Below are 25,373 nucleotides of genomic sequence, written 5' to 3' on the forward strand. Positions count from 1 at the left end.
AGATATGGAACAAAATTATGTGGGACAATATGTGTGGAAGGCCATTGCAAGTATCAAGTGAAGGAAACATTCAACTCCTCTGAGAAGGACCTGAGACAACAAGCACTCAGGTAATAGTGAGTCTGGTGACATTAGTAAAGGGACGGAATGAGACCAAAATCCACAAGGGAGAATGAAACCTTGGAGGGGATTCAAGACCTGCCATTGTGCATATATGTTACAATCTATTCTCTGCTTGCATAGGAATCATCTCTGCTAGGTTGGCCCAGACCTATAACCTGGATGTGATGGAAAGTTTGATCCCTGAGAAGCCTATGTGTGGGGAGGAGGCTTCCAAGAGACACTCCGTTACCAGGGAGAATGGTACTGCCAGAGGTAGGACTGTTCACACTGTAGCACTACAGGGAAATGTTTCTACTTGAATAAATATCAAACGAATGGTGCTGATACTTTTCTCTAAATATGTTACTAGACTTGCAAAGAATGTGTTGATATATTACAAGAGATTGTACTCAAAAGACCATGAAAAAACATTACACCCCATGTGTTCAAGAGGTTCTACTGTGTAGCCCAAAGCAGCTGAATGAGATTATATGTCAGGGGTGTCAAACTCATCTTCAACAAGGTCTGGAGGGCCACACTGAAAATTGGTTGTATTTCCTTGCCGTCAAAATTAGCAAAAGATAGACCCTCTATCCAGTGTTTTTTTTATACTCTCTGACTGTCTAGCTTTCATTTTGATTATTGTTAGCTGGACACGTTCATGACTGTATAAATGTAAGTCCATTACATTTTTACACAGTTTTGATTTGGTTTTAGTCATTTGAAAGTATATTGAGTTTATATTGAGTTTTATGTTTTACTCAGACCACCTGCGGGCCATAAGTTTGACACCCGTGTTCTAAGTGTTGCTGCTCTGTGTTTGTAGGGAATGCCAGGTGAAGCACTGGGCCAAACACAAGGCGGCCTGCCAACTGATTACTGAAGCCACAGAAAAGCTCCAGAAGGACTTGACCATAACTCCCGAAGAGAGAAAGGTGGACATCAGCAATATATTGGACTGAATTTTTTTATTTCATCTTTATTTAACCAGGTAGGCAAGTTGAGAACAAGTTCTCATTTACAATTGCGACCTGGCCAAGATAAAGCAAAGCAGTTTGACACATACAACGACACAGAGTTACACATGGAGTAAAACAAACATACAGTCAATAATACAGTATAAACAAGTCTATATACGATGTGAGCAAATTAGGTGAGATAAGGGAGATAAGGGAGGTAAAGGCAAAAAAAGTGTGATGGGAGAGAGAAGAGAGGTCTTATGTGGTGACAAGTCAATGGAAAGATATTCGCCTATATGCAATTTGGGATGGGATTTGAATGCAATTGTTATGGTTTTGAACTGTTAATGTTAATCTTTTGAGGTTTGTCTGTCTCAATTAAATTCCGACTTCTAGATTGTATTAATGCAAACGTTGACGGCTCCCAGGTGGCGCAACGATCTAATGCACTGCTTCTCAGTGCTTGAGGAGTCACCACAGACACCCTGGTTCGAATCCAGGCTGTTTCACAACCGGCCGTGATTGGGAGTCCCATAGGGCGGCACACAATTGGCTCAGCGTCATCCAGGTTTGGCCGGTGTGGGCCATCTTTGTATATAAGAATTTGTTTTTAATTGACTTGCCTAGTTAAATAAAGGTAAAACATTAATTAAATATATATATATATATATATATCAAGCAGAGTTTATATCCCTTTGATCTCAGACGTGATATATCCCTTTGATCTCAGACTGAGTGGAACTCACAGGTTGAACCTGGGAAGGAGCACAACTCAAGACTTGCTAATTAAATTGTAATAATGGGCTCCTCATTAGCTTGTCATCTTACAAGTTGTTTAGCACATTTTTTTGACAATTCTAACAATGAAATAAGCCTATGCGTCTGTCATAGATGTGAAATAGAAAAACGTTTTACAAGAAACTCCAAAGTTTGTGGCCTCATGTTTTGACTCATCATCATGGTCAGTCATCCTGGGATCAGAATCTGCCCATTGTTCAGGTAACTGCACGGTATCCATTTCACTGGGTAGTATTTCAAAGTAACTTTACCCACTTGATTGTTTAGACTCTGCACGTCTTGAACAGTAAAAAAGGGTGTGCCTGTGAAGTTCACAAGTTAACTGACAAACAAACATATAACATATACTGTCAATGGATGATTAGTAAATTATTATCCTTAATGTAGTTTTTATTTGAATGTCACTAATAAAATAGCATACAGATACACAGTGTTCAATGGCGATGGAGGGCTGGGGGATTTACACACACACACACACACACACATCTTCCGCGCCCGCTCTACTGTTCAAGACTCAGAAGCACCCCCTATGTGAAAACATTCCGGATGTCAAGAACAGTAGTCTGCTCTTCACTTTCTCGTCTTTCTCTAATTTTCTTGTCTTGTTATTGCGTCACATGTTGGGGTGTCCGAATAGGGCGATGGGGTCGTTATAAAGTAAACGCGCTGCTGATAATCTCGATTTTTTTTCCGAATTGGGGTATTTCCGTTAGCCAATAATACATTGTTTCCAGACCAGACGCGAAACTGCCCACCTCTGCTCCGTTATTCGTAATAACTTATATGGAAACTTGGTACGATAGAAGAACATCAGGGGCGAGGCATCGGCCGCTGCGGGGTGGATCCCGGATTTGGTAAATTGTTAAACTTTCAAAACAAGTCTATAGCAAATTTTATGAATTATGTGAAATAGGCTCGAGTCGGTCCCTTGCTTCTTGTGTTTCTAGGCTACCCCCTCCTCCCTCATACATCTTCATCTGTGATGCTAAACGGCTGCATGTAGGCCTGATTTACAATTATTATTCACGACATGTTTGAAGCAGAATGTTGGCGATTTATTCGATTATATAATCTGACATTTGATCGTATGCAAATTAATATAACTAGTTATCTTGGTATTTACTAATAGACGGCAACGTACTCCGTTATTAAAACAATAAAGAACAGGACAATTATAAAATAGCCTTAAAACGCTATTTTTTTATTATTATTGCCGATTAGACCACTTTATTGATGCAGCAAATGGCAAATTATATTAAAGTACTAACACAGATCATTTTATGTCGAGGAACAATGACTTCATTCATACTCAGTAGGCTATTTTATTTAGTTCAAGCCGTGGTTTCTATAGTAAGGGAAGCATAGCTGTATGGGAAGTTCTCCCCACATTTGAAGGCTAGCAACAATGTACTACTGTAGGCCAATGTCCTGTCCATGAGTTGGTGCTTCATGATTGGTGATGCTGGATTGTGTATTATTGTTTTTAGTCACAGGTGTGATGATTGCCTATGAGTGAAGAAGGAACTGAAGCTGTGACTAACAGAATGTCTTGGGGTGAGTTCATTGAGCTCCGTGAGTTGAGGCTGCATGACAATGACCGGATAGAGCTGACCTGCTGCGAGGTGCCTCGCTCACCACCTCGCCTGGAGCGGGCCAATGCCCTGCGGATCAGCCCAGGGAAGGTCCCAGAGCTGCTCAGCCGGGTGGGCATCATCCGACTGCTGGGGGATAGCCTGGACCCACGGCTCACAGATGAGAGGGGAGAGGGACATGACTTCCAGCCCTGCAGCCATGCCCAGCCCACCTGGTGTGACCTGTGTGGAGACTTCATCTGGGGACTGTACAAACAGAGCCTGCGCTGTGCCAGTGAGTCTGCCTTCTGCTGCTGCACAGGATTGACTTGCATGATAATGATTAGGATTGTATGTCTGCATACATGTATGTCACAGGCAACCGGTGGCACCTTAATTGGGGAGGACGGGCTCATAGTAATGGCTGGAACGGAATTAATGGAATGGTATCAAACACATGGTTTCCATGGAGTGAATGAAATGGTGGTTGATACCATTTAATTCACTCCAATCCAGACATTATTATGAGCAGTCCTCCCCTCAGCAGCCTCCTGTGTTATGTAGGCCTATGTGCGTGAGTGTTATAGGGTTTAACTATGGCTAGCCTATGAGTATGTGTTTCAAGGTTATCTCACTTCTGACACCAATATAATGAAACGGGCAAGGAGTGTGGCGCAAACCCTCGACCCTCTAGTCCGTAGACATAGAAAGCATGGTAAAGAGGCAGAGTTGATTTCCGCCCGTGCAAACCAGGGTCCTACAGTATTATATAGCCTGTTTGTGTGTGCATAGGATATACTGTATGTGTTTGTTTATGTATATGCTAGGCCATATAGCTTTAAGTCATTGTTTCTCAGATGGACTAAATGGGCTTTTTGTAAGATGGGCTCTATTCACAGGACTCAGTATTCATTAAGCCTGAACAGGCTTTAATGAGGAGTTTCTGCAAAGAGGGACATTACCGTTCCTAGCAGCTGAGAACCAAACCGCTCGCTAAAACCCTGTTTTAGCTCTGGAGTACTTGGAAAACTCCCAAATTCTGTCAGCTGTTGGCGGCAGTCTATTCCTCAGGGCATTAAGATGGATCTAGTGTTTTTTTATGTCTGTGTAGGTACATGCATAATCTTCAAAGTTTACACTATGAACTTCCTTTCCTCTGGCTGAAACCGGTTATGTTATGTGTGGCCATTACATGTGTGGAGAGAGAATTGAGAAGTGTAGCCTGTGTCTGAAGTGTATGGGGAATATACTGGTAACATCTCATGAATACACCTGTTTATGTATGGGGAATATACTGGTAAAATCTCATGACAACACATGTTTATTTGTCAAATAATCCCTCTACTGTCTAGCAATACTTGTCTGATCATGTCCTGTTTGATTAGTTAGTGACCAAATTGAAGTAATATTTTTTAGTCTGTGACTAGTTATGTCAAACGTGTAATGACTCCATGTGGCCAGTGGAGGACAGCAGATAAATTAGAATCTCAAAATGTCCCAAAACTGGAGGGAATTGATGTCCTAAATTGAGTAAATGGAAGTTTCCGTGCCAGTGCTCAACACTTCTTTTCATAGCTGACATTTCCTTACATCTGTGGAGAAGGCACAACTTTGATTAATCACTTATCTTTTCTCACAGATTGCGGATTCACATGTCACTATCGATGTCGACCTCTCATCCAATTAGATTGCAGTTTGGATCGTGGCTCCACAGTTGAACAAACATGTGCTGTAGAGACTGATACAAATGTGGTAAGAACCTCATGATCTGATGTATGCGTGTCATTTCATTTGTTTTCTCTACTCAACCTCTCATTCACCGGCCATGTCGTGTGTCATGACCACCACCTATCCACTATTCAGGCCATACTCTTTGTGGTGACATGGTGTCTGCACACTCTCTGTAATCAATCACCCTAGTCTTCTTTTCTTTCTATTCATTTTTCTTTCTATTCCATGATCCCCCTGTGTCAGGTTCTTTCAGTTCAGGTCCTCTCTCTCACAATTCCCTTTGGCTACAGTACCCTATCTATGGGCATCAATCATTTATATGTATTTGATTTGTATTTTTAATTAACCTTTATTTAACTAGGCAAGTCAGTTAATTAAGAACAAATTATTATTTACAATGACGGCCTACCCCGGCCAAACCCGGACGACGCTGGGCCAATTTTGCACCGCCCTATGGGACTCCCAATCACGGCCGATTGTGATACAGCCTGGAATCGAACCAGGGTCTGCAGTGCCTTAGATTGCTGCGCCACTTGGGAGCTAGTCTTATCTGATATATTTATTTTTCTCTAAAGTGGTGCTGTTCTCTGTAGAATCCTAGGCCTACATATGTCATGCAATTGTCATGTTATGTGAATCCCCTATGCTCTGCTATCATCTGAATCCTCACATGATTTTCATCGTCTCACGTCGCATTTATTATTGGCAGACAGGAAAAGGGGGGAGGGGTATGATGTCATGGGAGTTCTAATTTTCCCTCAGCGCCCAATCATGGCCGTTTGCGCTGGTTTTGTGTATTTTCTAATCTCAACTGCCTGGGTGGGGCCTCCGCGGTCCGGGGAGAGAGATGGAAAGGCGGGGGCTGGTCCCGCATCCTGTTCTCTGCTCGTCTTGAGAAACCGAAACGTGGCCAGATTGAACAGGAAACCGACAAAAACGTGCTTTAGAACGTTGTTGAAGTTTATAGGGAGATACTAACTATACTAGCAGTCTGAATACGCTACACACTATCTGTGAATCTCAAGTTGCTGTAGTTACTACATGTTTATTACAGCGGGATACATTTTAAGATATAAATTGTTTTATTAAACGGGAAACTACGCCTATTAGTGCTCCAATCAAAGCAGAATTAGATACAATTTGAGAAATTGTAGCGAAGTCTAATCGCAATATCGTTCCAGAGTCTAACGTTACATTGCAACATTTTGATCATGCAAGACGCGGTCAGTGGTTCGGATAAGAGCCCATCCTTCGGGAAGACGTGGGGCAGCTCCACCAGTAGCGGATACTGCAGTGGGGACTCGGATTCTGAGTTCGAGCAGTACTTTACTGCTCGCACATCATTCATTTGCAAATCCAAGAAAGAGAAGGTAAGAATTATAATTTTATCAGGCAGACAGGACTATGTCAATTGCCTACCAAGCTGTTTCCATTTAGAATATTTCTGTTTAATTTAATTTTTTATTTTCACCTTTATTTAACTAGGAAAGTTCTTATTTACAATGACGGGTTACCCCGGCCAAACCCAAACGACACTGGGCCAATTGTGTGCCGCCCTGTGGGACTCCCAATCACGGCCGGTTGTGAGACAGCCTGGAATTGAACCAGGGTCTGTAGTGATGCCTCTAGCACTGAGATGCAGTGCCTTAGACCGCTGCATTATTCACTAATAGCGTGATTGCTGTAGTACCCCGAGTAACTCTACCATGGCTCCTTTAAAAATAATAATAATTGGGATCTGCTGTATCTCTCATATAAAACACGTGTAAAACATTTCACTACAGACCCGTGTTCAATCCCAGGCTGTGTCACAGCCGGCCGCGACCAGGAGACCATGAGCCGGACAATTGGCCCAGCGCCGTCCGGGTTAGGGGAGGGTTTGCCTGGCCGGGATGTCCTTGTCCAATTGCGCTCTAGCGACTCCTTGTGGCGGGCCGGGCACATGCACGCTGACTACGGTCGCCAGCTGTACTGTGTTTCCTCCGACACATTGGTGCTGCTGGCTTCCGGGTTAAGCAAGCAGTTTGGCTTGCTTAACATCTATATTACAATGATGACTCTTACACCCTGATGCTGAGAACCACTCACAAATTAATGTTAAGTGACGTACCCATGATACTGTACCTCTAGTTAAGTTTCGGAACACAAACACACTAGTCATGTATCCTACTGTTCAGTGTTCTACTCTCACATCTGAACAAACATTACACTTACAAAGCTTGCACACACAAGTCTGCATACAAGCCTGCACACATATATCCGCAGGGTTTGAATGAGTAATGGCAAAATATAATCATGTCTGATTAACTAATATTTCCACATCATCTTGAATGTTATTATACAGAGTACAGTACAAAGTGATAACGTCACCGTGAACATTAGTGACTCCTTAGTAGAATGAGTTGGCTCTCATTTTGTGATTGCCTATTTAATAATTAACTGTAGGACATTAACTCAGCAGCCTTTCAATCTGCATTAGCATGTAGGTTATTGATCTGGTTTATTGATCTTTTTTTCACAGCTTGACATTGCTTTATGTAGTTTTGTGTGCCATGAATTCTGGGCAGCTGTGGCCATTCATTTCTCCAATGTGTAAACATCAGCTAACTCTCCGCATTAGGAACATGATTAGTGGGATAAACAACACAAGAGCAATATAGTTTTGAATGGCACCATTCCTAAAGAGTTATTTATTTGTCCCTGTGATTTTCCTACTGATTTAGTTATTTTTCTTGTGATTTTGCCCCAGAGGAGAACTCATGTTGGGTACTGATGGTAGCACGAGCCATGGAGATTAATGGCTATTGATCTATGGATCATCCCTCCCCCCTCCACGAAAAACAGCTACTGTTGGTCCCCTAATTCAGTGTTTCCCAATCCTGGTCCCCAAGTGCCTCCAACAATACAGAGTTTTGTTGTAGCCTTTGACAAACACACCTCACTCAGCTAATTGAGGGTTTGATGATTAGTTGACAAGTTGAATCAGGTGTGCTTGTCCAGAGTTACAGTAAAAATGTGTACTGTTGGGGTACCTGAGGACTAGGGTTGGGAAATACTGGCCTAATTGATGCGCCTACGTTTTGTGCATCATATGTCCTGAATAACATCCTCACACAGGAAGCAAGAACGCACCACTAGACACCGGAAGTGCATACATGTGGTGGATACCGTGTGTCCATACCAGACATCTCAAGCGGGCGGGGGATATTTTTTTTTACATGAACACAGCATTAAAGAATGCAGCTCAAAGCCGTTGCAGACATTACAAACAGCTGCACGTTCCCCCATGGTGCCTCCCTCTTCAGAGATAGGAGTTCAGGAACTAGGATTGGTCAGCGCTGACATCATTGTGCTCCACTACTTCCCTATTGTAAGCTATGGCTACGTTGACACTTGACAGGAAGTTTGGAATCTGATGCAACCGGTGGTCATTTGTGAAGGAAGGAGTGGAGCTTACAGGAAGTTAGCACTGTGAAGCATAGGTTGCTATTTAGCACATTTACCAACTCTTCATTATACAGCAGCAACAAGTCCTGAAAAAGCAGTAATGCTGTTTCTCATTCAATACCATTTTGACTTACACCAGTCTAGTGCTTCCTTCCTCTCAGCTACTGCGGGAAAAAACCCAGCTTGTCCACCTCTGGGAATTTTCATTTGGGCTGATTTTCTTAACTAAATGTTTAGTTCAATTGGTCGATATGTCGTGCCTCCTTAACTGTCCCTCTAATCAATTTGAGTTTTTTTCAATATGAAATGTTGTGGGGTGTTAGTTTGCCCCCATTAGGCCCACATAACACATTTCTTACAGGCATCATTTTAGATGCAACACATTTAAACTTGGCTTAAAGTGGTAGAACACAAAAGACTCCCAAGATAACCCTTTTTGTCTTTAGGAAGATGAGAGAGAAAGCAAAATGGAAAGAGGGCTTTTATAGCTGCTTCGACAATTAAAGTGTAGCCAATAAATGGCTTATTGAAATATTGACTCCCTTTTCTATCTCTCTGGTCAGGATGAGCAGGTCAAATGTGGGAAGCAGCAGGAGCTGTCAGGCACAGAGATCCAGCAGAAGGTGAAGGAGTACAATGCTCAAATCAACAGCAACCTCTTTATGAACCTGGTGAGTACTAACAAGTTGCCCTTATACCATTGTAGTAACATTGTAATAAATCTAGTATACCATTGTAGTAACATTGTAATAAATCTAGTAATTCAGTAATTGCTCAGTTACAATACTGCAGAATTACCCCAACAATGTAATGTCTACTATGCAATAACATGTTGATAATGTGTGTTAATGTTACATTTTATGCCAACATTTCTTCATTCTCTTCAACAGAACAAAGATGGCTCCTTCACTGGCTTCATAAAGGTCCAGTTCAAGCTGGTACGACCTGTGTCAGTTCCCCCACCAAGAAAGGGTACTGCAACACAGGATGGTGCGGGCAAGAAGAATGGGGGAGTAAAACGTTGCACCTCTTTCTACCTGCCCAAGGATACATCTAAACACCTACACATCAGCTCCCGGACATGCGCTCGTGAGGTCATCGAAGCCTTGCTAAAGAAGTTCACTGTGGTGGACAACCCTGGAAAGTTTGCCCTGTTTGAGCGCACCGAGCGTCATGACCAAGGTAAGCCTACCTCTGTGACCGGTTTTGTGGCAGCACAGGTCTGTTCTTTGTTCTGCATTGACATCACATACAGTAGATAAATACAACGAGGTGCAATACAGTTGATTAATTATATTGTCCTCCTGGATTTCTCTCAGTGTTCCTACGTAAGCTGCCTGATGACGAGCGTCCACTCGAACTGCGTCTGTGTGCTGGACCCAATGAGAAAGCCCTCAGTTTGGTATTGAAAGAGAATGAGACTGGAGAGGTCAACGTGAGTATTGAGCATGCATTGGGCATTCATTCTCAAACCAACATGGCCATTTCACATTGTGCAGCATACACTAATGCTCTGTCTCCCTCCTTTCTCTGTCCAGTGGGATGCCTTCTCTATGCCAGAGCTCAAGAACTTTGTCCGCATGTTACAGCGTGAGGAGGAGGAGCATGTCAAGCAGATTTTGCAGCGCTACGCTCTGGCCCGCACCAGAATGCAGGAGGCCCAAGCTGCTGCTTCCATCCCTGGTGGTTCCTCCGCTAGTGGTTCTACCCCTGGCTGAGAAACATGTCGCCTATGGGACAACCTGCACCTCTGACTGACAACCATCACAAGATGACCAGTCATCACTGCATCCAAAGATCCCAGAGAACACAAGTGGACACCTCCCTCAAAGGAGGAGAGTGAAAGAACGAATGAGAGCGAGAGGGCGCATGAGAGCAAGAGGGCAAGCGCGTGTGAATGTGAGAGCTATCAGAAGTGCCGTACAGCTGGAGAGAGTCTGTTGATAATGAGAGTTGAGAAACAGTATATGAAACTGTGGCTGATGAGAGACTGGCTTTGTCCAGTACTGCCTCTCATTATGGGGGCGCCATTTCACTATCCTGGGTGAGCTACCTGGTTCGTAGCGTTTATCACATTATTCTTGCTGGCAGTAGGGTCCATAGATTATATCATTTATAGCTTTGGGGTAACGATCAAAGATAATTTTGAGACACCTGAGTGGGGTAAGCCATATCAAAAAGCTGTTTAAATCCCTTAATGCCAAGCAATAAGAGGGTAGCCAACCTACTAGCTAAGACAAATGTTGAACATATTCAGGTGCTGTCTGCCTCAGTATCTCCAGACCCAAATGCTAGTCAGAATAACAAGCAATGGACATTATGGGCCAGGTAGGTACCCCAGGTTTCCATTTGACCCCAATGTCTGCCACATACCTCTTGCACATCCGTACTGTGATGGATGTTACTCTTTTTGCTGTCCCTTTATGAAACTGAGTGGGAGTGCCCCATGTGTTGGGTGCACTGTGAATGTCAATTGAGAGAACAATCCCCAGGTTGATTTAAATGATAGGGGAATCTCATCCTCCAAACACTTTGAACTGGAAGCTGATGATTTTTATGGAATGTTTGTTTGTTTGTATATCTTTTCATGTTCTTTATGAGATTTTAAACCTAAAACAACAGAATAATAGAGTTGAGAATTGGATTCATATTATCAGTACATGTCTATATTGCTTGAAATAATACCTTGACTGTCAATTATTCAAAAAAAAAAAGTTTTTACATGTCCAGTGTCAATATATTTTTTACAAAACAATAATAAATTAGCACTGTTCACATTAAATAAGATATCCTTCACTGTCTCTTGGTGATGGGGGTATTCCATTGGGATGATATTCGTTTACTAAATAATGCTATCCTCACTTGGCAGTTATGGCTAGTTGCGAGTATATGGTTTGCGGTCCAAATACTTAAAAGACACTCTTCCACTTACCCTCGCCTTATGCCCTTGGGGGATACTCCGTCGCCATCTTGGCGGGTGGTCCAAATGATTAGCCAAGCAAGGGAAGTTTGCAACGTAAGGACCTCAGGCATCGTTTTCATTGAATTTTGCGAGTGTATAATTATGTTAATTCCGGGGTCTGAAACTCCCCATAATTCAATTCGCGACGATTGTACATCCGCTAAAAAAAGTCAGCGAAAACTTAAAAACAACATCAATGGAGAAGGCAACATATAAGTAAGTAAAAACGAATGCAAATAAGTTTGAAATTGTGCTACTAATGCACATGACGGCACAAACACGTCTCGTTAAAAGCAAATATGTTTGGTTATCTTTTGAAAATTGTAGATAAAAACATTTCCCTTCCTCAGAAGTTCCAGCTAGGCAGGCTAACGTTAGTTAGTTAGCTAGCTATCATACAGTAGGCGTATATCAATAATGATATATTTAATATAAGTAGACACGCAATCATAATTGACTGTTGCGCATATAAAGCACCCACAAGTACCTGTGGCTGAAAACACAATCATCGCGGGATGAACGAATGACGAATTTCCATTAAAAAAATAATTCCTGCCTCCTTTTTAATGTATTTATTTTATTAACAACAAATTAATACAGGAAGTACATGTGGGAACACAAGTATATATACATAATATACAATGGACAATGGGGCTAGGGGGTACAATATCACATTATACAAGGATCTTAAGGGACATACATACACTCCTTATTCTAACAGCTTTTTGTTAGTAGAGTATTTAATTGTCTTAAAATACAGTTCAATTTATTTTTGTAAGGTTAGAATGTGTTTTTTTTGTTTGTAAATGTACATTTGTCAATATGAAATTTGGCCAAAAGAATAATGAAATTAATTACATAAATGTTTCAGCTTATTTCTATCGTAGGTAAAGAATTCAAGCAGTACATCTCTCCACAATATTGTAAGATCTTCATAAATGTGTTCAATTATAAATCTACTGATGTCTTGCCACAGTTTTCTTACATGAATACAATGCCAAAAAAGATGCAACACAATTCCTGCCTCCCTTGCCCTGCAAATGTCTACTTGTCAAACGTCATGAAACGTCATCAAGTGTCCACTTAATTTGAAAACTGAGGGGATAGGGTGTGTCTTAAGTGTTTGGACTGCAAACTTTGACAAAGATAATGTTACTATTATTTCCTTGTGATGGTGTACAGAGTTAGTAAAGGATATTGTGCAAACATCTACCTACATCCTCTCTGTACTGGCTAGAGGTACATTGTTTATGTCACTCATGCGCAAGCTCAGCTGACCAACGGTGCGGTTCTTTCGATCGTTTAGACCATACGTGACGTATGGCGTGATTGTTTTTTGAGATCTGTACTAGCTAGCCAGCCATTTTAGCTATTTAACAACAACAGTGTATTTGATCAACACTACCTTATTCCAAGGACGAATAGAAGTCACAGCTAAAATAATGAATATGTTACTGTAAGTGCTGTCACCATAATACACCGCTAGCTAACGTCAGCTTACCTTGCTAATTGTTAAGTTACTAGGCTAGCGTAGCAAACAGCCGCTGAGATAGTTATCTAGCTTTGGTTGATGCATTTTAAAAGCTTAATTAATTTACTATATTAAGATAACTTAGTTTGCTATTAACTGTAATTTGAACAGTGTTACGTTAGCTAGCCATCTTGGCCAAGCTGGTCAACGTCGTTCGCTAACTACTATAACTAGCTAATGTTAAGTTGACCGTTTGAATGCCAACTAGTTAGCAAGCTAACCTAGGTATTTAACTTGCTAGCTAACTATTGTTTGGCCTATGTGGTAACATCAGGCTAGCTATCGCAACAGCTTGTGTGTTTTATCAGCAGTGCCTATGGCATAACTGTTCTTGTTTTCAGATCCAAACCAGGAGACAACTGACTGTCTGTACAGCTCATATACTCGTTGCCTAGGGGGTTTCACAGGGGATAATGTCCCATCACTGAAGATGGGAGGCAGTGGGTCCAAGGTGAAAGGTGCTTGGCCATTTGCTGGTTCAGGAGCTGGAGGTGATTCAGGCAGTGAGGGGCAAGAAGACCAGTCTTTGACCCGCCTCAAAGGGACCAGAAAAGCAACCCCATTTATTTTCACAAGGAGGAGGTAATGTTTGCTAAATGCAATATGTAGCCTATATGATATGTGATCCTTAGTGAAATGCTTTCCAATACCTGTTTTTTTTTGTGTGTGTGTGTGTGTGTGCGTGTTGATAGCTCTCTTTACTATGATGAGGATGGGGACCTGGCTCATGAGTTCTATGAAGAGACTTTGGTGACAAAAAATGGCCGGAAGAGGTCCAAGCTGAAGAGGATTCAGAAGAACCTCATACCTCAGGTACGCTGATTGGATGATCACTTGAGAGTCCCAGACTCTGTTTTGGAAAGGTTCCCAGTTACCCATGGTTCTTGTTCTTGTTTATAATTACTCTTGTGGGTATTGTTATCTTTTTGTAGGGAATTGTGAAGCTGAACCATCCCCGGATCCATGTAGATTTTCCTGTCATCCTCTGTGAGGTGTGAATCACATTGGGCTGGTCTAATGTGGAAAAGATGTCAGTCAAAGGCTGCCCCGCACTACGACTGCTCCATCTTGAACGATGGTGTTCCTCTGAGAAGATGGATGAGATGTCTGACTACAGCTGTGGACAGACCACTGAAGCTATGTTGCGGAGAGAAAGGGGAGGCGGATAGATGTTTTGGTGAAAGATGGAGGATAGAGTAAAAGTACTGCCTTTTGTGACATGTAGAGAAGTGTGTGTGTGGGAGAGAAAGGTAGCTCAAGATAAGGGAAGGTTTATGAATTCCCACAGTACATGTTGACCATTTTCAATTTGATCATATCTATGTCTGCCCCTGTGATTGGAGCCAAGACCTGCGCTAGTGAACTTTTAATGTAAATAAAAAAATAATCTGTCTGAGTTGGAAATACTTGAATAAATGGTTTACCAGGCTAAAAGACTGAGGCATCCCCTGTTTTTATGAAGTCCACATATGGTTCAGAGTTTTGTTCCACAACAATGTGGTCACAATATCAATGGTTTTGTATTCTGCAATTTAAAGACTGATTGGCTCAATTTACTAGTCCTTCTCTTTCTCGTTATCATAATCCTGGGAAGCTGTTGGTGAATATTTTTTTTCTCTCTGCTGTATTTCAGTTTTGGCACCAGGGGGCAGTGCTCTTGTACAGGTGGGTCTCATCATAGGTTTGATTCTGTAACGTTTTTGGGCCAGTCATCTTTTATGCCAATTGACTTTGAATAATTTAAGATCATGACATATGTCTAGCTGTTTATGATAAAGTGAAGTACTTTATATACATATTGAAGGTTTGGGGGAAAATATTCTAATGATAATTTGTACAGTATCTAATGGTTCATGATCATGACATATTGTCTGTTTCAGTGTTGTTTGCTCTCTTGTAGCATACGGCTGGCTATGGGCATAATGGCCATCTCTGGCCCCTGTAATTGTATGGAATGTGGTTGGGTGTGTTTCAGGGCCAGGGGTCAGACTGATGTAATTCCTCCTTCATTCCTTCCTTTGATGTTCTGTAGAGCAACTTCCTCTGAGATGGGTTACTCTCGAATGGGTGAGGCTTGTTTATGATCATAAATTCCTAAAGCGTGTTTTAGTCATACTGATGGATTTAGCAAGAAGAGTAATACATCCAAATAGCATACTGTAAGCAATTTACATGGTGTGATGGAAAAAGGTGTGTGAGGGTGTAAATATGTACATTTCAGTTGCATCATGACATTTTTATTTATTTAATCAGAAAGTCCCATGGAGTTCAGAAGACCACTTTCCCAAGGGAGACCTCAACCTGGCATACTTTCAAATGCCATAGTTTATGTAAAGTATGTGAATTCATGGGTTGTTGGTGTCAAAATATATTTTCATACATCTCAAAGATAAAAATTAATTTTATAAAGCCATTTCCCACATGATCTACAAAGTTCAAAATGTAACCTGTTTGAGTTCCAGGCTATTATACAGTCCTATGGTCCCTCTGATTTTTAAAGTGCTTGTGTATGATGAAGGTGACAGAGTGTGTTTCCAGTTCCCCACATTGTTATCACTTCCTGGAGGTGCCTGAAGGCTGATGATGTAATGTCCAGGAGTCAAGGGTCAAAGGGAAGCACGCAGGATGGAGGGAAACTGCCCATCCCTTCTCGTCCCTCACTCTCTCTTTGTCTCATTCACACGCATACAAGCAGGTGAGTCAGCAGAGCTTGGAGAACAAACAGCGGAACAGCATCAACTGAGTGACCCCCCACAGGATGAGACCTCACCTCACTTCCAGGGTTTTTTGTCTATCATGTGCTCTCAGATCCTCCACGTTACATGCACCCTTTAGGCATATGTTTTGTTGGACTTTGCTTCTAACTATTCATTTAAAAGCTTTCAACCCCAGCCTGCTCTAAATCTTTCCATGATCTTGGCAACATGACAGCGTGTGGTACTTGGTTGGTTCATTTGAGCCACTGCCAATGGCCATCTCATCTGCCTCAAGCGGAACATCTGCATGCCAGATGTCTGTGTCCAGACAGAGTTTAAATGCTACTAGTCCTAGAGATATACCATGCTTGCTTACATGAACTATGGGTTATTCTGTAACACTTTATATTATGGTGTAGCCTACTTACAATTATTTATTAAGGGGTTTAAACTGTCAATTATAAGTGTATAGATAGTTTATGAATATGTAATGAACATGAAGTTAAAACATTGGTTGCAATTGTATGCTTGTCATTTAACTGTTTGGCCAAAAACTGTATATGAACTCAAATGGTCCTGTGTGGCTCAATTGGTAGAGTGTGGCTTTTGCAACGCCAGGGTTGTGGCTTCGATTCCCATGGGAGACCAGTACAAAAATGGATGCACTCACTACTGTAAGTCACTCTGGATAAGAGAGTCTGTTAAATGACTAAAATGTATTAAACTGAGAACTCAAACTATAGGCATGGCATTCTCAGTATGTTGGGAGGGTCTATTCCAGGCTTCCTCAATAGGCGGGCCGCAGGTAATTTTTGTTGTTGGATATTAAATACTGTAAAATCACGAGGAAATCGGCTCAGTGGTTTTTATTTAGGACATCTGTTACGAAGTATTCCCACGCATAAAAAAGTGAGGCATATGTGATCGTATCCCAATGTAAACAAGGTTTGAAGTTATGTTTTGTCAAATAATCTGTTTGGGATTCTTGTGGTTAATTTGCAGTACAAATGATTTATAACAATGTTCAACCCCCCGACAATCCTTTCAAGGGAAAACCGGCCCATGACTGAATGTAATTGGGACCCCTATTCTATGCCGTCAACAGCTATTAAATCTAGATGATGCAACAATATACACTATATATACAAAATTATGTGGACATCCCTTCAAATTAGTTGATTTGGCTATTTCGGCCACACCCGTTGCTGACAGGTGTGTAAAATCGAGCACACAGCCATGCAATATTCATAGGTAAATATTGGCAGTAAAATGGCTCAGTGACTTTCAACATGATACTGTCATAGGATGACACCCTTCCAACAAGTCAGTTCATCAAATTTCTGCCCTGCTTGAGCTGCCCGGGTCAACTGTTAAGTGCTGTTATTGTGATGTGGAAACGCGTAGACGCAACAACAGGTCAGTTGCAAAGTCGTAGGCCACAATCTCACAGAACGGGGATGCCGAGTACACTCTCCCCTGAGTTCCAAATTGCCTCTGGAAGCAACGTTTGCACACTAACTGTTAGTTGGGAGCTTCATGAAATGGGTTTCCATGGCATAGCAGCCTCACACAAGCCTAAGATCACCATGCACAATGCCAAGTGTCGGCTGGAGTGGTGTAAAGCTCGCCTCCATTGGACTCTGGAGCAGTGGAAACACATTCTCTGGAGTGATAAATCATGCTTCACCATCCGGCAGTCTGAAGGACGAATCTGGGTTTGGTGGATGCCAGGAAAACGCTACCTGCCCCAATGCATAGTGCCAACTGTAAAGTTTGGTGGAGGAGGAATAATGGTCTGGGGGTGTTTTTCATGGTTCAGGCTCTTTAAGTTCCAGTGAAGGAAAATCTTAATGCCACAGCATACAATGACATTCTAGACGATTCTGTGCTTCCAACTTTGTGGCAACTGTTTGAGAAAGGCCCTTTCCTGTTTCAGCATGACGATGCCCCGTGCACATAAAACAAACAAAGTCCATACAGAAATAGATTGTCAAGATCGGTGTGGAAGAACTTGACTGGCCTGCACAGAGCCCTGACATCAACCCAATCAAACACCTTTGGGATGAACTGTAACGCAGACTGCGAGCCAGACCTCTTTAATGCTCTTGTGGCTGAATGGAAGCAAGTCCCCGCAACATCGAGTGGAAAACCTTCCCAGAAGAGTGGAGGCTGTTATAGCAGCAAAGGGGGGACCAACTCCATATTAATGCACATGATTTTGGAATGAGATGTTCGACAAGCAGGTGTCCACGTACTTTTGGTCATGTGTATTGCATCTGTTTTCAATGACCAAATTGGAAACGTTTTGGACTGACTCATTCTGAGTGTTCAATTGACAAATTAAAGGAACTATTTTCAATTAAAAACGGGAAAGAAATATTAACTGGAAAGAAATATAAATATAAGATATTAAACCTAGGTTAGTTCAATTTTGTTGGTGTCATACAATATATTAAGAACCACTTGACACGCCTATAGTACAAATATCATAATTGTACGGTTTAGTTCGCCACTCCCCCCTTTTCATGCTGAATGGAACATCCTGAAGTGGTCCAGTCTCCCGCTAGTCTAGAGTAGGCGTTTCGTGCAACTGAACGGACAACAGTACTAGGTTTACGGTACACTCACTGTCGTTTCAAGTTGTAAAGTACAGTAATAATACACGCCAGTGACATAAATGAAGTACCAGTGTTTTTACCTATTATTGCAGGGATCACTTAAAGTTTGTTTCATTCACTTTTCTCCAACTTATCTTGAGGAAAGACAAACGTGGCTTGGAATATAGCAGGACTCCATCTTTTGGGAATGCTTCCTCGTTTCTGTAAAGTATGTTTTTCTATTTTCTTTTCCACTAATTAAAACTTCCTCATGGGTAAAAGGTGGGTGTTGTACACCCACAGCAAAAATGTAAGGGTGTGTTTCCCGAGACAAGCGTCTACTGCTTTTTCAAGTCCACTGCTGCTAAATACTGTTTCCCAACAAACGGATTACTTTCAGTAACCTAAAACTTTCACTAAATATTAAATTCATCATCTTCATGAAAAGTAGTATTGTTTCTAGGCTTGTCATATACAGTAGGCTGCTTGATCTTCATGCATTATTCATAGAGGCTTTCACGCGGAATACAATGAATTAAACCAGCTGAACTGTTCACACCATATTATCCCCTTTATTCATAAACCCAGTGTATGTCTTGAACCTGTGGGGAAAGTCAGCCCTCTATTTCAACTTTTATGGTCATGGAGGTACCCAAGTAATTACAGTTGGTAGCAAATCTGAATCTATTGATTAGAAATCCCAAATATAATTTGTGATGTTCACTTCAATTTACATTTCAAATAAGTTAATGTAATTTATCTTTACAGGACAGGAGAGCAGAGTGAAAAGATATTCATTCCCCACAAAAGTCATGTTGTACTGGACTGTACTGCCTGATTGGAAAGTATTGTTGTTGGTGACTCTTCTATGGGACTGCTGCTTCTGTGCTGAGGAACTGAAGCCCACAAGATGGCCACTGTATCCCCAAAAGCCTCTGGTCCTGGCCTGGAATGCCCCGACGGAGGACTGCGGCCCGCGGCACGGTATCCATTTTCAGCTGGAGCAGTTCCAGATTGTGGCGTCGCCCAACGAGGGCTTTGTCCGCCAGAACCTCACCATATTTTACAAGGACCGCTTAGGGTTGTACCCCTACTATGATGAGCCTGATGGTACAGCCATGAACGGTGGGCTCCCGCAGATTGCCAGTCTCACTCAGCATCTGGAGAAGATGCCGGAGGGCATTCAGAATTACATACGTGAACCAGGGGCCAAGGGACTGGCAGTTATTGACTGGGAGGAATGGAGACCACTGTGGATCCGCAACTGGGACTTCAAGGATGTGTACCGCAGACAGTCACGCCAGCTGGTGGCTGAGAAGAACCTAGCTTGGCCCGCAGAGCGTGTGGCTAAGGTGGCCCAGCAGGAGTTTGAGATGTCGGCCCGGAAGTTCATGCTGGAGACCCTGAGGCTGGCCAAGAGCCTGCGGCCCAACCAGCTGTGGGGGTTCTACCTATTCCCAGACTGCTATAACCACGACTACAGGATCACTCTGGAGAACTACACAGGCCGCTGCCCTGACGTGGAGGTGGCCCGGAATGAAATGCTCAAATGGCTGTGGACTGAGAGTACAGCCCTCTTCCCTTCCGTCTACATGAGCACAGTGCTACGTTCTTCGCCCTCTGGGCGCCAGTTTGTCCGGAACCGGGTGAAGGAGGGGATGCGTCTGGCATCAGGGGGAGACGGGCTGGCACGTCCTGTCTTTGTGTATGCCCGGCCCACCTACGCCAACGTATTGGACCTGCTGACAGAGGTGAGGGGCTGTTTCACTGACAGTCACATAGTACTAACCAGGAGCACTTATCCTACCTAGACCTTTAAATAATATAGTTTTTTTTAAAAGTCTTTGTATGTTTATTGGGTTGAGACAGATGGAGGTGAAAGGTATGAGAGAGAGGTTGCTGAAAGAGCACTGGAACAGATTCAAATCCATGCTGGCTGCAGAACATCATACATGTCCTCCAGAGGCAGTGGCTTAGACAGATAGGCCACCCCAGGCCACCTACCTAGACCTTTTGATCAGACTGTTTACCATTGGACAGGAAATCCATCCTGCATATCATATTCCAGCTCAATTCAGTGAGAAAGTAGTCAAGGAGTTGGAAGAATAGTTTCTGTTAACCAATATCTACAGCCTATAAACCTACCCTAATCCTACCCTAATAGAATCTTCATCGGGATTTGAATGATGATTCCGATTCAGTTAATATTTTGAGGATTCAATGAGTTTTAGTTTGAAACCGTTTCATATTTTTTCTGAATACTCCCTCTTTAAAATCTATTTAATCAATGGGTGTGATTTCTAACTGCTCTTTTGTGTGGTGTGTCTGTGTGTGCTGGTTTGATTGACCCTGATTCACAGACAGATTTCTCTCTGTCCTTATCTGTGCCTGCAACCCTTTCCTGCGCTATCAGCAGTCACTCCAATACTACCACTCTTTTGTATGTGTGTGAGCAGGATGGGTGTTGGACATGTTACTCGCTAACACTCCATAGTCCATTTCCTTAGGGGGCATGAGCAGATAAGAGGTGGTCATACACAAGGTCTATAGGGTCCAGTTACCTCTCGCCCCCTCTCACGCTCAACAATACTAAGTGCATGTGGTTAATTCTGGTTCTATTTCCACTGGCTGATTTGTGATGACTGTGCACGGTGTGCTTTTTGTGACAAATCTGTACTCCTATAGTCAAGATTTGTAATGATTTCATCTCTCTGCAGACGGACCTGGTCTCCACCATCGGGGAGAGTGTGGCTCTTGGGGCCGCAGGCATCATCCTCTGGGGAGACCATGCTTATGCAGGCAGCAAGGCAAGTGTCCACACAATGACATCGCTACGAATCATTGAATGACCAAATCACAGGACCTCTGACTGCTTGTCACAATATCATAGTCAATCATGTCACACACTTGATGATCAGCTGATTATGAGTTGTGTTTTTGTAGCAGCCCCTCTTCCTATGCTTTTTGTTATTATGATGTGAAATGGTTTGTAGTGGACTGTAAGCTTCATTTAAATTGGAGAGACGCAGGAACAACATCAATCTTTCAACTCTGTGTGTGTTTTTCTCTTTCCAGACCAGTTGCTTCAGTCTGAATGAGTACCTACAGGGTCCGCTGGGCCGGTACCTGCTCAATGTCTCCACGGCAGCAGAGCTGTGCAGCCAGAGGCTGTGCGGTTCCCAAGGACGCTGCCTGCGCAGACACCCTGACACTAACGCCTACCTGCACCTCAGCCCCCTCACCCACAACATAGTCAGCCTGGAAAATGGCAAATTCAAGGTTCAAACTCTAGGTCAGCTTGGGGAAGAGGAGATAATGGGCTTTCAGAGAGAGTTTCAGTGCCAGTGCTATAGTGGCTACCAGGGAGAGGGTTGTGGCCAGAGAGACCCCCTACAACAGAGAGGTATCGCACCTTCAGTCATGGGGACATGGGTTCACTGTCTGCTCCTGCTACTCCTCACACTCCTGCTCTGACTGATTGCATACATACATAGTTCATACAGCTACATTTAAAATGATTTAATGTGTATTGGTATACACATGACATTATCTACACACTTCCACAAAATGCACAAACATTATATACATACACTGGGACAAATGCAAATGTATTCACTGGGGCCCAGGATGCTGTAAAGTTGGTGAATCTATGATTAGATGGTGGAACACTGTGGAACACGTACGTAGAGTTATGGTTGTTTGTGTGTTTTGATTTTTTTGATACATTGGAGGGCTCGCTGGAAATAACTTTGTTTACATTGCTCTCTCGCTCTTTCTCAGTCCCAACAATATATACAGTGCCTTGCGAAAGTATTCGGCCCCCTTGAACTTTGCGACCTTTTGCCACATTTCAGGCTTCAAACATAAAGATATAAAACTGTATTTTTTTGTGAAGAATCAACAACAAGTGGGACACAATCATGAAGTGGAACGACATTTATTGGATATTTCAAACTTTTTTAACAAATCAAAAACTGAAAAATTGGGCGTGCAAAATTATTCAGCCCCTTTACTTTCAGTGCAGCAAACTCTCTCCAGAAGTTCAGTGAGGATCTCTGAATGATCCAATGTTGACCTAAATGACTAATGATGATAAATACAATCCACCTGTGTGTAATCAAATCTCCGTATAAATGCACCTGCACTGTGATAGTGTCAGAGGTCCGTTAAAAGCGCAGAGAGCATCATGAAGAACAAGGAACACACCAGGCAGGTCCGAGATACTGTTGTGAAGAAGTTTAAAGCCGGATTTGGATACAAAAAGATTTCCCAAGCTTTAAACATCCCAAGGAGCACTGTGCAAGCGATAATATTGAAATGGAAGGAGTATCAGACCACTGCAAATCTACCAAGACCTGGCCGTCCCTCTAAACTTTCAGCTCATACAAGGAGAAGACTGATCAGAGATGCAGCCAAGAGGCCCATGATCACTCTGGATGAACTGCAGAGATCTACAGCTGAGGTGGGAGACTCTGTCCATAGGACAACAAAAGTCGTATATTGCACAAATCTGGCCTTTATGGAAGAGTGGCAAGAAGAAAGCCATTTCTTAAAGATATCCATAAAAAAGTGTTGTTTAAAGTTTGCCACAAGCCACCTGGGAGACACACCAAACATGTGGAAGAAGGTGCTCTGGTCAGATGAAACCAAAATCGAACTTTTTGGCAACAATGCAAAACGTTATGTTTGGCGTAAAAGCAACACAGCTGAACACACCATCCCCACTGTCAAACATGGTGGTGGCAGCATCATGGTTTGGGCCTGCTTTTCTTCAGCAGGGACAGGGAAGATGGTTAAAATTGATGGGAAGATGGATGGAGCCAAATACAGGACCATTCTGGAAGACCTGATGGAGTCTGCAAAAGACCTGAGACTGGGATGGAGATTTGTCTTCCAACAAGACAATGATCCAAAACATAAAGCAAAATCTACAATGGAATGGTTCAAAAATAAACACATCCAGGTGTTAGAATGGCCAAGTCAAAGTCCAGACCTGAATCCAATCAAGAATCTGTGGAAAGAACTGAAAACTGCTGTTCACAAATGCTCTCCATCCAACCTCACTGAGCTCGAGCTGTTTTGCAAGGAGGAATGGGAAAAAATTTCAGTCTCTCGATGTGCAAAACTGATAGAGACATACCCCAAGCGACTTACAGCTGTAATCGCAGCAAAAGGTGGTGCTATTAAGTATTAACTTAAGGGGGCTGAATAATTTTGCACGCCCAATTTTTCAGTTTTTGATTTGTTAAAAAAGTTTGAAATATCCAATAAATGTCGTTCCACTTCATGATTGTGTCCCACTTGTTGTTGATTCTTCACAAAAAAAATACAGTTTCATATCTTTGTTTGAAGCCTGAAATGTGGCAAAAGGTCGCAAAGTTCAAGGGGGCCGAATACTTTCGCAAGGCCCTGTATCTCTCTCATGCCTGCCTATTCTTCCCACCCCCCTCCCCTTTCCTTTCTACAACCCCTCCCCTTTTAAGTTGTAATTTTCTCATGATCCCAGTTTGTGTGGTAGTTTTCAGTTTATGATGTATGTGCAGGTTTGTGTTATGTGTGTGTGCCAAAATGGGACAGATGCACTTGATTTTTTTAATAGCACAAAATTGTACTTAGTGCCTGACCTTTGACATTTTTATCTTTAGTTAAAAGTTCATATTTATATGAATGTATTTTCACACAAGAAAAAAGCTTTTGTTATTTTATGACAAATGTTATGACAAAAACAAGACTACTATTTTCTCTCCAGAATTGTGCATCTATTTTACTGTGTAATGTGTTTCAATCTTTCAAAATAAATCAAAGCCTTAACAACATCCAATACAAATCTTGCAGATGCATCACTCTTGCTGGTCACTCTCTGGTCACTCTCTCTGGTCACTCTCTCTGGTCACTCTCTCTGGTCTCTCTGGTCACTCTCTCTGGTCTCTCTGGTCACTCTCTCTGGTCTCTCTGGTCACTCTCTCTGGTCTCTCTGGTCACTCTCTCTGGTCTCTCTGGTCTCTCTGGTCACTCTCTCTGGTCACTCTCTCTGGTCACTCTCTCTGGTCACTCTCTCTGGTCACTCTCTCTGGTCTCTCTGGTCACTCTCTGGTCTCTCTGGTCTCTCTGGTCTCTCTGGTCACTCTCTCTGGTCTCTCTGGTCACTCTCTCTGGTCACTCTCTCTGGTCTCTCTGGTCACTCTCTCTGGTCTCTCTGGTCACTCTCTCTGGTCTCTCTGGTCACTCTCTCTGGTCACTCTCTCTGGTCTCTCTGGTCACTCTCTCTGGTCACTCTCTCTGGTCTCTCTGGTCACTCTCTCTGGTCTCTCTGGTCACTCTCTCTGGTCACTCTCTCTGGTCTCTCTGGTCACTCTCTCTGGTCTCTCTGGTCTCTCTGGTCACTCTCTCTGGTCTCTCTGGTCTCTCTGGTCACTCTCTCTGGTCACTCTCTCTGGTCTCTCTGGTCACTCTCTCTGGTCACTCTCTCTGGTCACTCTCTCTGGTCACTCTCTCTGGTCTCTCTGGTCACTCTCTCTGGTCACTCTCTCTGGTCTCTCTGGTCACTCTCTCTGGTCACTCTCTCTGGTCTCTCTGGTCTCTCTGGTCTCTCTGGTCACTCTCTCTGGTCTCTCTGGTCTCTCTGGTCTCTCTGGTCACTCTCTCTGGTCTCTCTGGTCACTCTCTCTGGTCTCTCTGGTCTCTCTGGTCACTCTCTCTGGTCTCTCTCTCTGGTCTCTCTGGTCACTCTCTCTGGTCTCTCTGGTCTCTCTGGTCTCTCTGGTCACTCTCTCTGGTCTCTCTGGTCTCTCTGGTCTCTCTGGTCTCTCTGGTCACTCTCTCTGGTCTCTCTGGTCTCTCTGGTCACTCTCTCTGGTCTCTCTGGTCACTCTCTCTGGTCTCTCTGGTCTCTCTGGTCACTCTCTCTGGTCTCTCTGGTCTCTCTGGTCTCTCTGGTCACTCTCTCTGGTCTCTCTGGTCACTCTCTCTGGTCTCTCTG

The 25,373-nt window shown here is 42.9% G+C and overlaps 3 protein-coding genes across 15 annotated transcripts; all 3 read left to right on the forward strand.

The window, feature by feature from the left end:
• LOC110494653 (ras association domain-containing protein 1) lies at nt 1–11,390 on the forward strand. Of its 4 annotated transcripts, XM_021569911.3 has the most exons (9): nt 1–110; nt 244–375; nt 929–1,037; nt 3,347–3,725; nt 5,070–5,182; nt 9,172–9,279; nt 9,499–9,790; nt 9,928–10,043; nt 10,147–11,390. In XM_021569911.3, exons 4-9 carry the CDS (start codon nt 3,368–3,370, stop codon nt 10,324–10,326), a joined length of 1,167 nt encoding a protein of 388 aa, XP_021425586.1. In that variant the 5' UTR covers nt 1–110; nt 244–375; nt 929–1,037; nt 3,347–3,367; the 3' UTR covers nt 10,327–11,390. The 4 variants fall into 4 exon arrangements, with proteins under 4 accessions (XP_021425586.1, XP_021425585.1, XP_090062402.1 ...); XM_021569910.3 differs by lacking the exons at nt 1–110; nt 244–375; nt 929–1,037 and adding an exon at nt 2,353–2,713; XM_090206276.1 differs by lacking the exons at nt 1–110; nt 244–375; nt 929–1,037 and adding an exon at nt 2,391–2,858.
• A 154-nt stretch (nt 11,391–11,544) lies between these two features.
• On the forward strand, nt 11,545–16,648 carry tusc2 (Tumor suppressor candidate 2). 10 transcript variants are annotated; one of them, XM_090204172.1, is made up of 7 exons: nt 11,559–11,786; nt 13,443–13,683; nt 13,794–13,914; nt 14,034–14,093; nt 14,735–14,766; nt 15,077–15,168; nt 15,797–16,648. In XM_090204172.1, exons 2-7 carry the CDS (start codon nt 13,532–13,534, stop codon nt 15,934–15,936), a joined length of 597 nt encoding a protein of 198 aa, XP_090060298.1. In that variant the 5' UTR covers nt 11,559–11,786; nt 13,443–13,531; the 3' UTR covers nt 15,937–16,648.
• Nucleotides 16,649–18,276: 1,628 nt separating this feature from the next.
• Nucleotides 18,277–24,215, forward strand: LOC110494654 (hyaluronidase-2). The gene is made up of 4 exons (XM_021569914.3): nt 18,277–18,623; nt 19,163–20,145; nt 21,112–21,201; nt 21,470–24,215. Exons 2-4 carry the CDS (start codon nt 19,207–19,209, stop codon nt 21,866–21,868), a joined length of 1,428 nt encoding a protein of 475 aa, XP_021425589.2. The 5' UTR covers nt 18,277–18,623; nt 19,163–19,206; the 3' UTR covers nt 21,869–24,215.
• The last annotated feature ends 1,158 nt before the right edge of the window (nt 24,216–25,373 follow it).

This window comes from Oncorhynchus mykiss, chromosome 17 (assembly GCF_057628025.1).
Source record: "Oncorhynchus mykiss isolate SJ-2025 chromosome 17, ASM5762802v1, whole genome shotgun sequence".
Lineage (NCBI taxonomy): Eukaryota > Metazoa > Chordata > Actinopteri > Salmoniformes > Salmonidae > Oncorhynchus > Oncorhynchus mykiss.

What these genes read in the sequence shown, in the direction of transcription:
- LOC110494653 (XM_021569911.3), top strand. Translation starts at nt 3,368, where the DNA reads ATGAGTGAAGAAGGAACTGAAGCTGTGACTAACAGAATGTCTTGGGGT. An exon ending in ACAGAGCCTGCGCTGTGCCA is followed by an intron (nt 3,726 to 5,069) that starts GTGAGTCTGCCT and finishes CTTTTCTCACAG; the next exon opens with ATTGCGGATTCACATGTCAC. An exon ending in TAGAGACTGATACAAATGTG is followed by an intron (nt 5,183 to 9,171) that starts GTAAGAACCTCA and finishes CTCTCTGGTCAG; the next exon opens with GATGAGCAGGTCAAATGTGG.
- tusc2 (XM_090204168.1), top strand. Translation starts at nt 13,532, where the DNA reads ATGGGAGGCAGTGGGTCCAAGGTGAAAGGTGCTTGGCCATTTGCTGGT. An exon ending in TTCCTGTCATCCTCTGTGAG is followed by an intron (nt 14,094 to 14,734) that starts GTGTGAATCACA and finishes GCTGTATTTCAG; the next exon opens with TTTTGGCACCAGGGGGCAGT. An exon ending in GGGGCAGTGCTCTTGTACAG is followed by an intron (nt 14,767 to 15,076) that starts GTGGGTCTCATC and finishes GGTGTGTTTCAG; the next exon opens with GGCCAGGGGTCAGACTGATG.
- LOC110494654 (XM_021569914.3), top strand. Translation starts at nt 19,207, where the DNA reads ATGTTGTACTGGACTGTACTGCCTGATTGGAAAGTATTGTTGTTGGTG. An exon ending in TATTGGACCTGCTGACAGAG is followed by an intron (nt 20,146 to 21,111) that starts GTGAGGGGCTGT and finishes ATCTCTCTGCAG; the next exon opens with ACGGACCTGGTCTCCACCAT. An exon ending in ATGCTTATGCAGGCAGCAAG is followed by an intron (nt 21,202 to 21,469) that starts GCAAGTGTCCAC and finishes TTCTCTTTCCAG; the next exon opens with ACCAGTTGCTTCAGTCTGAA.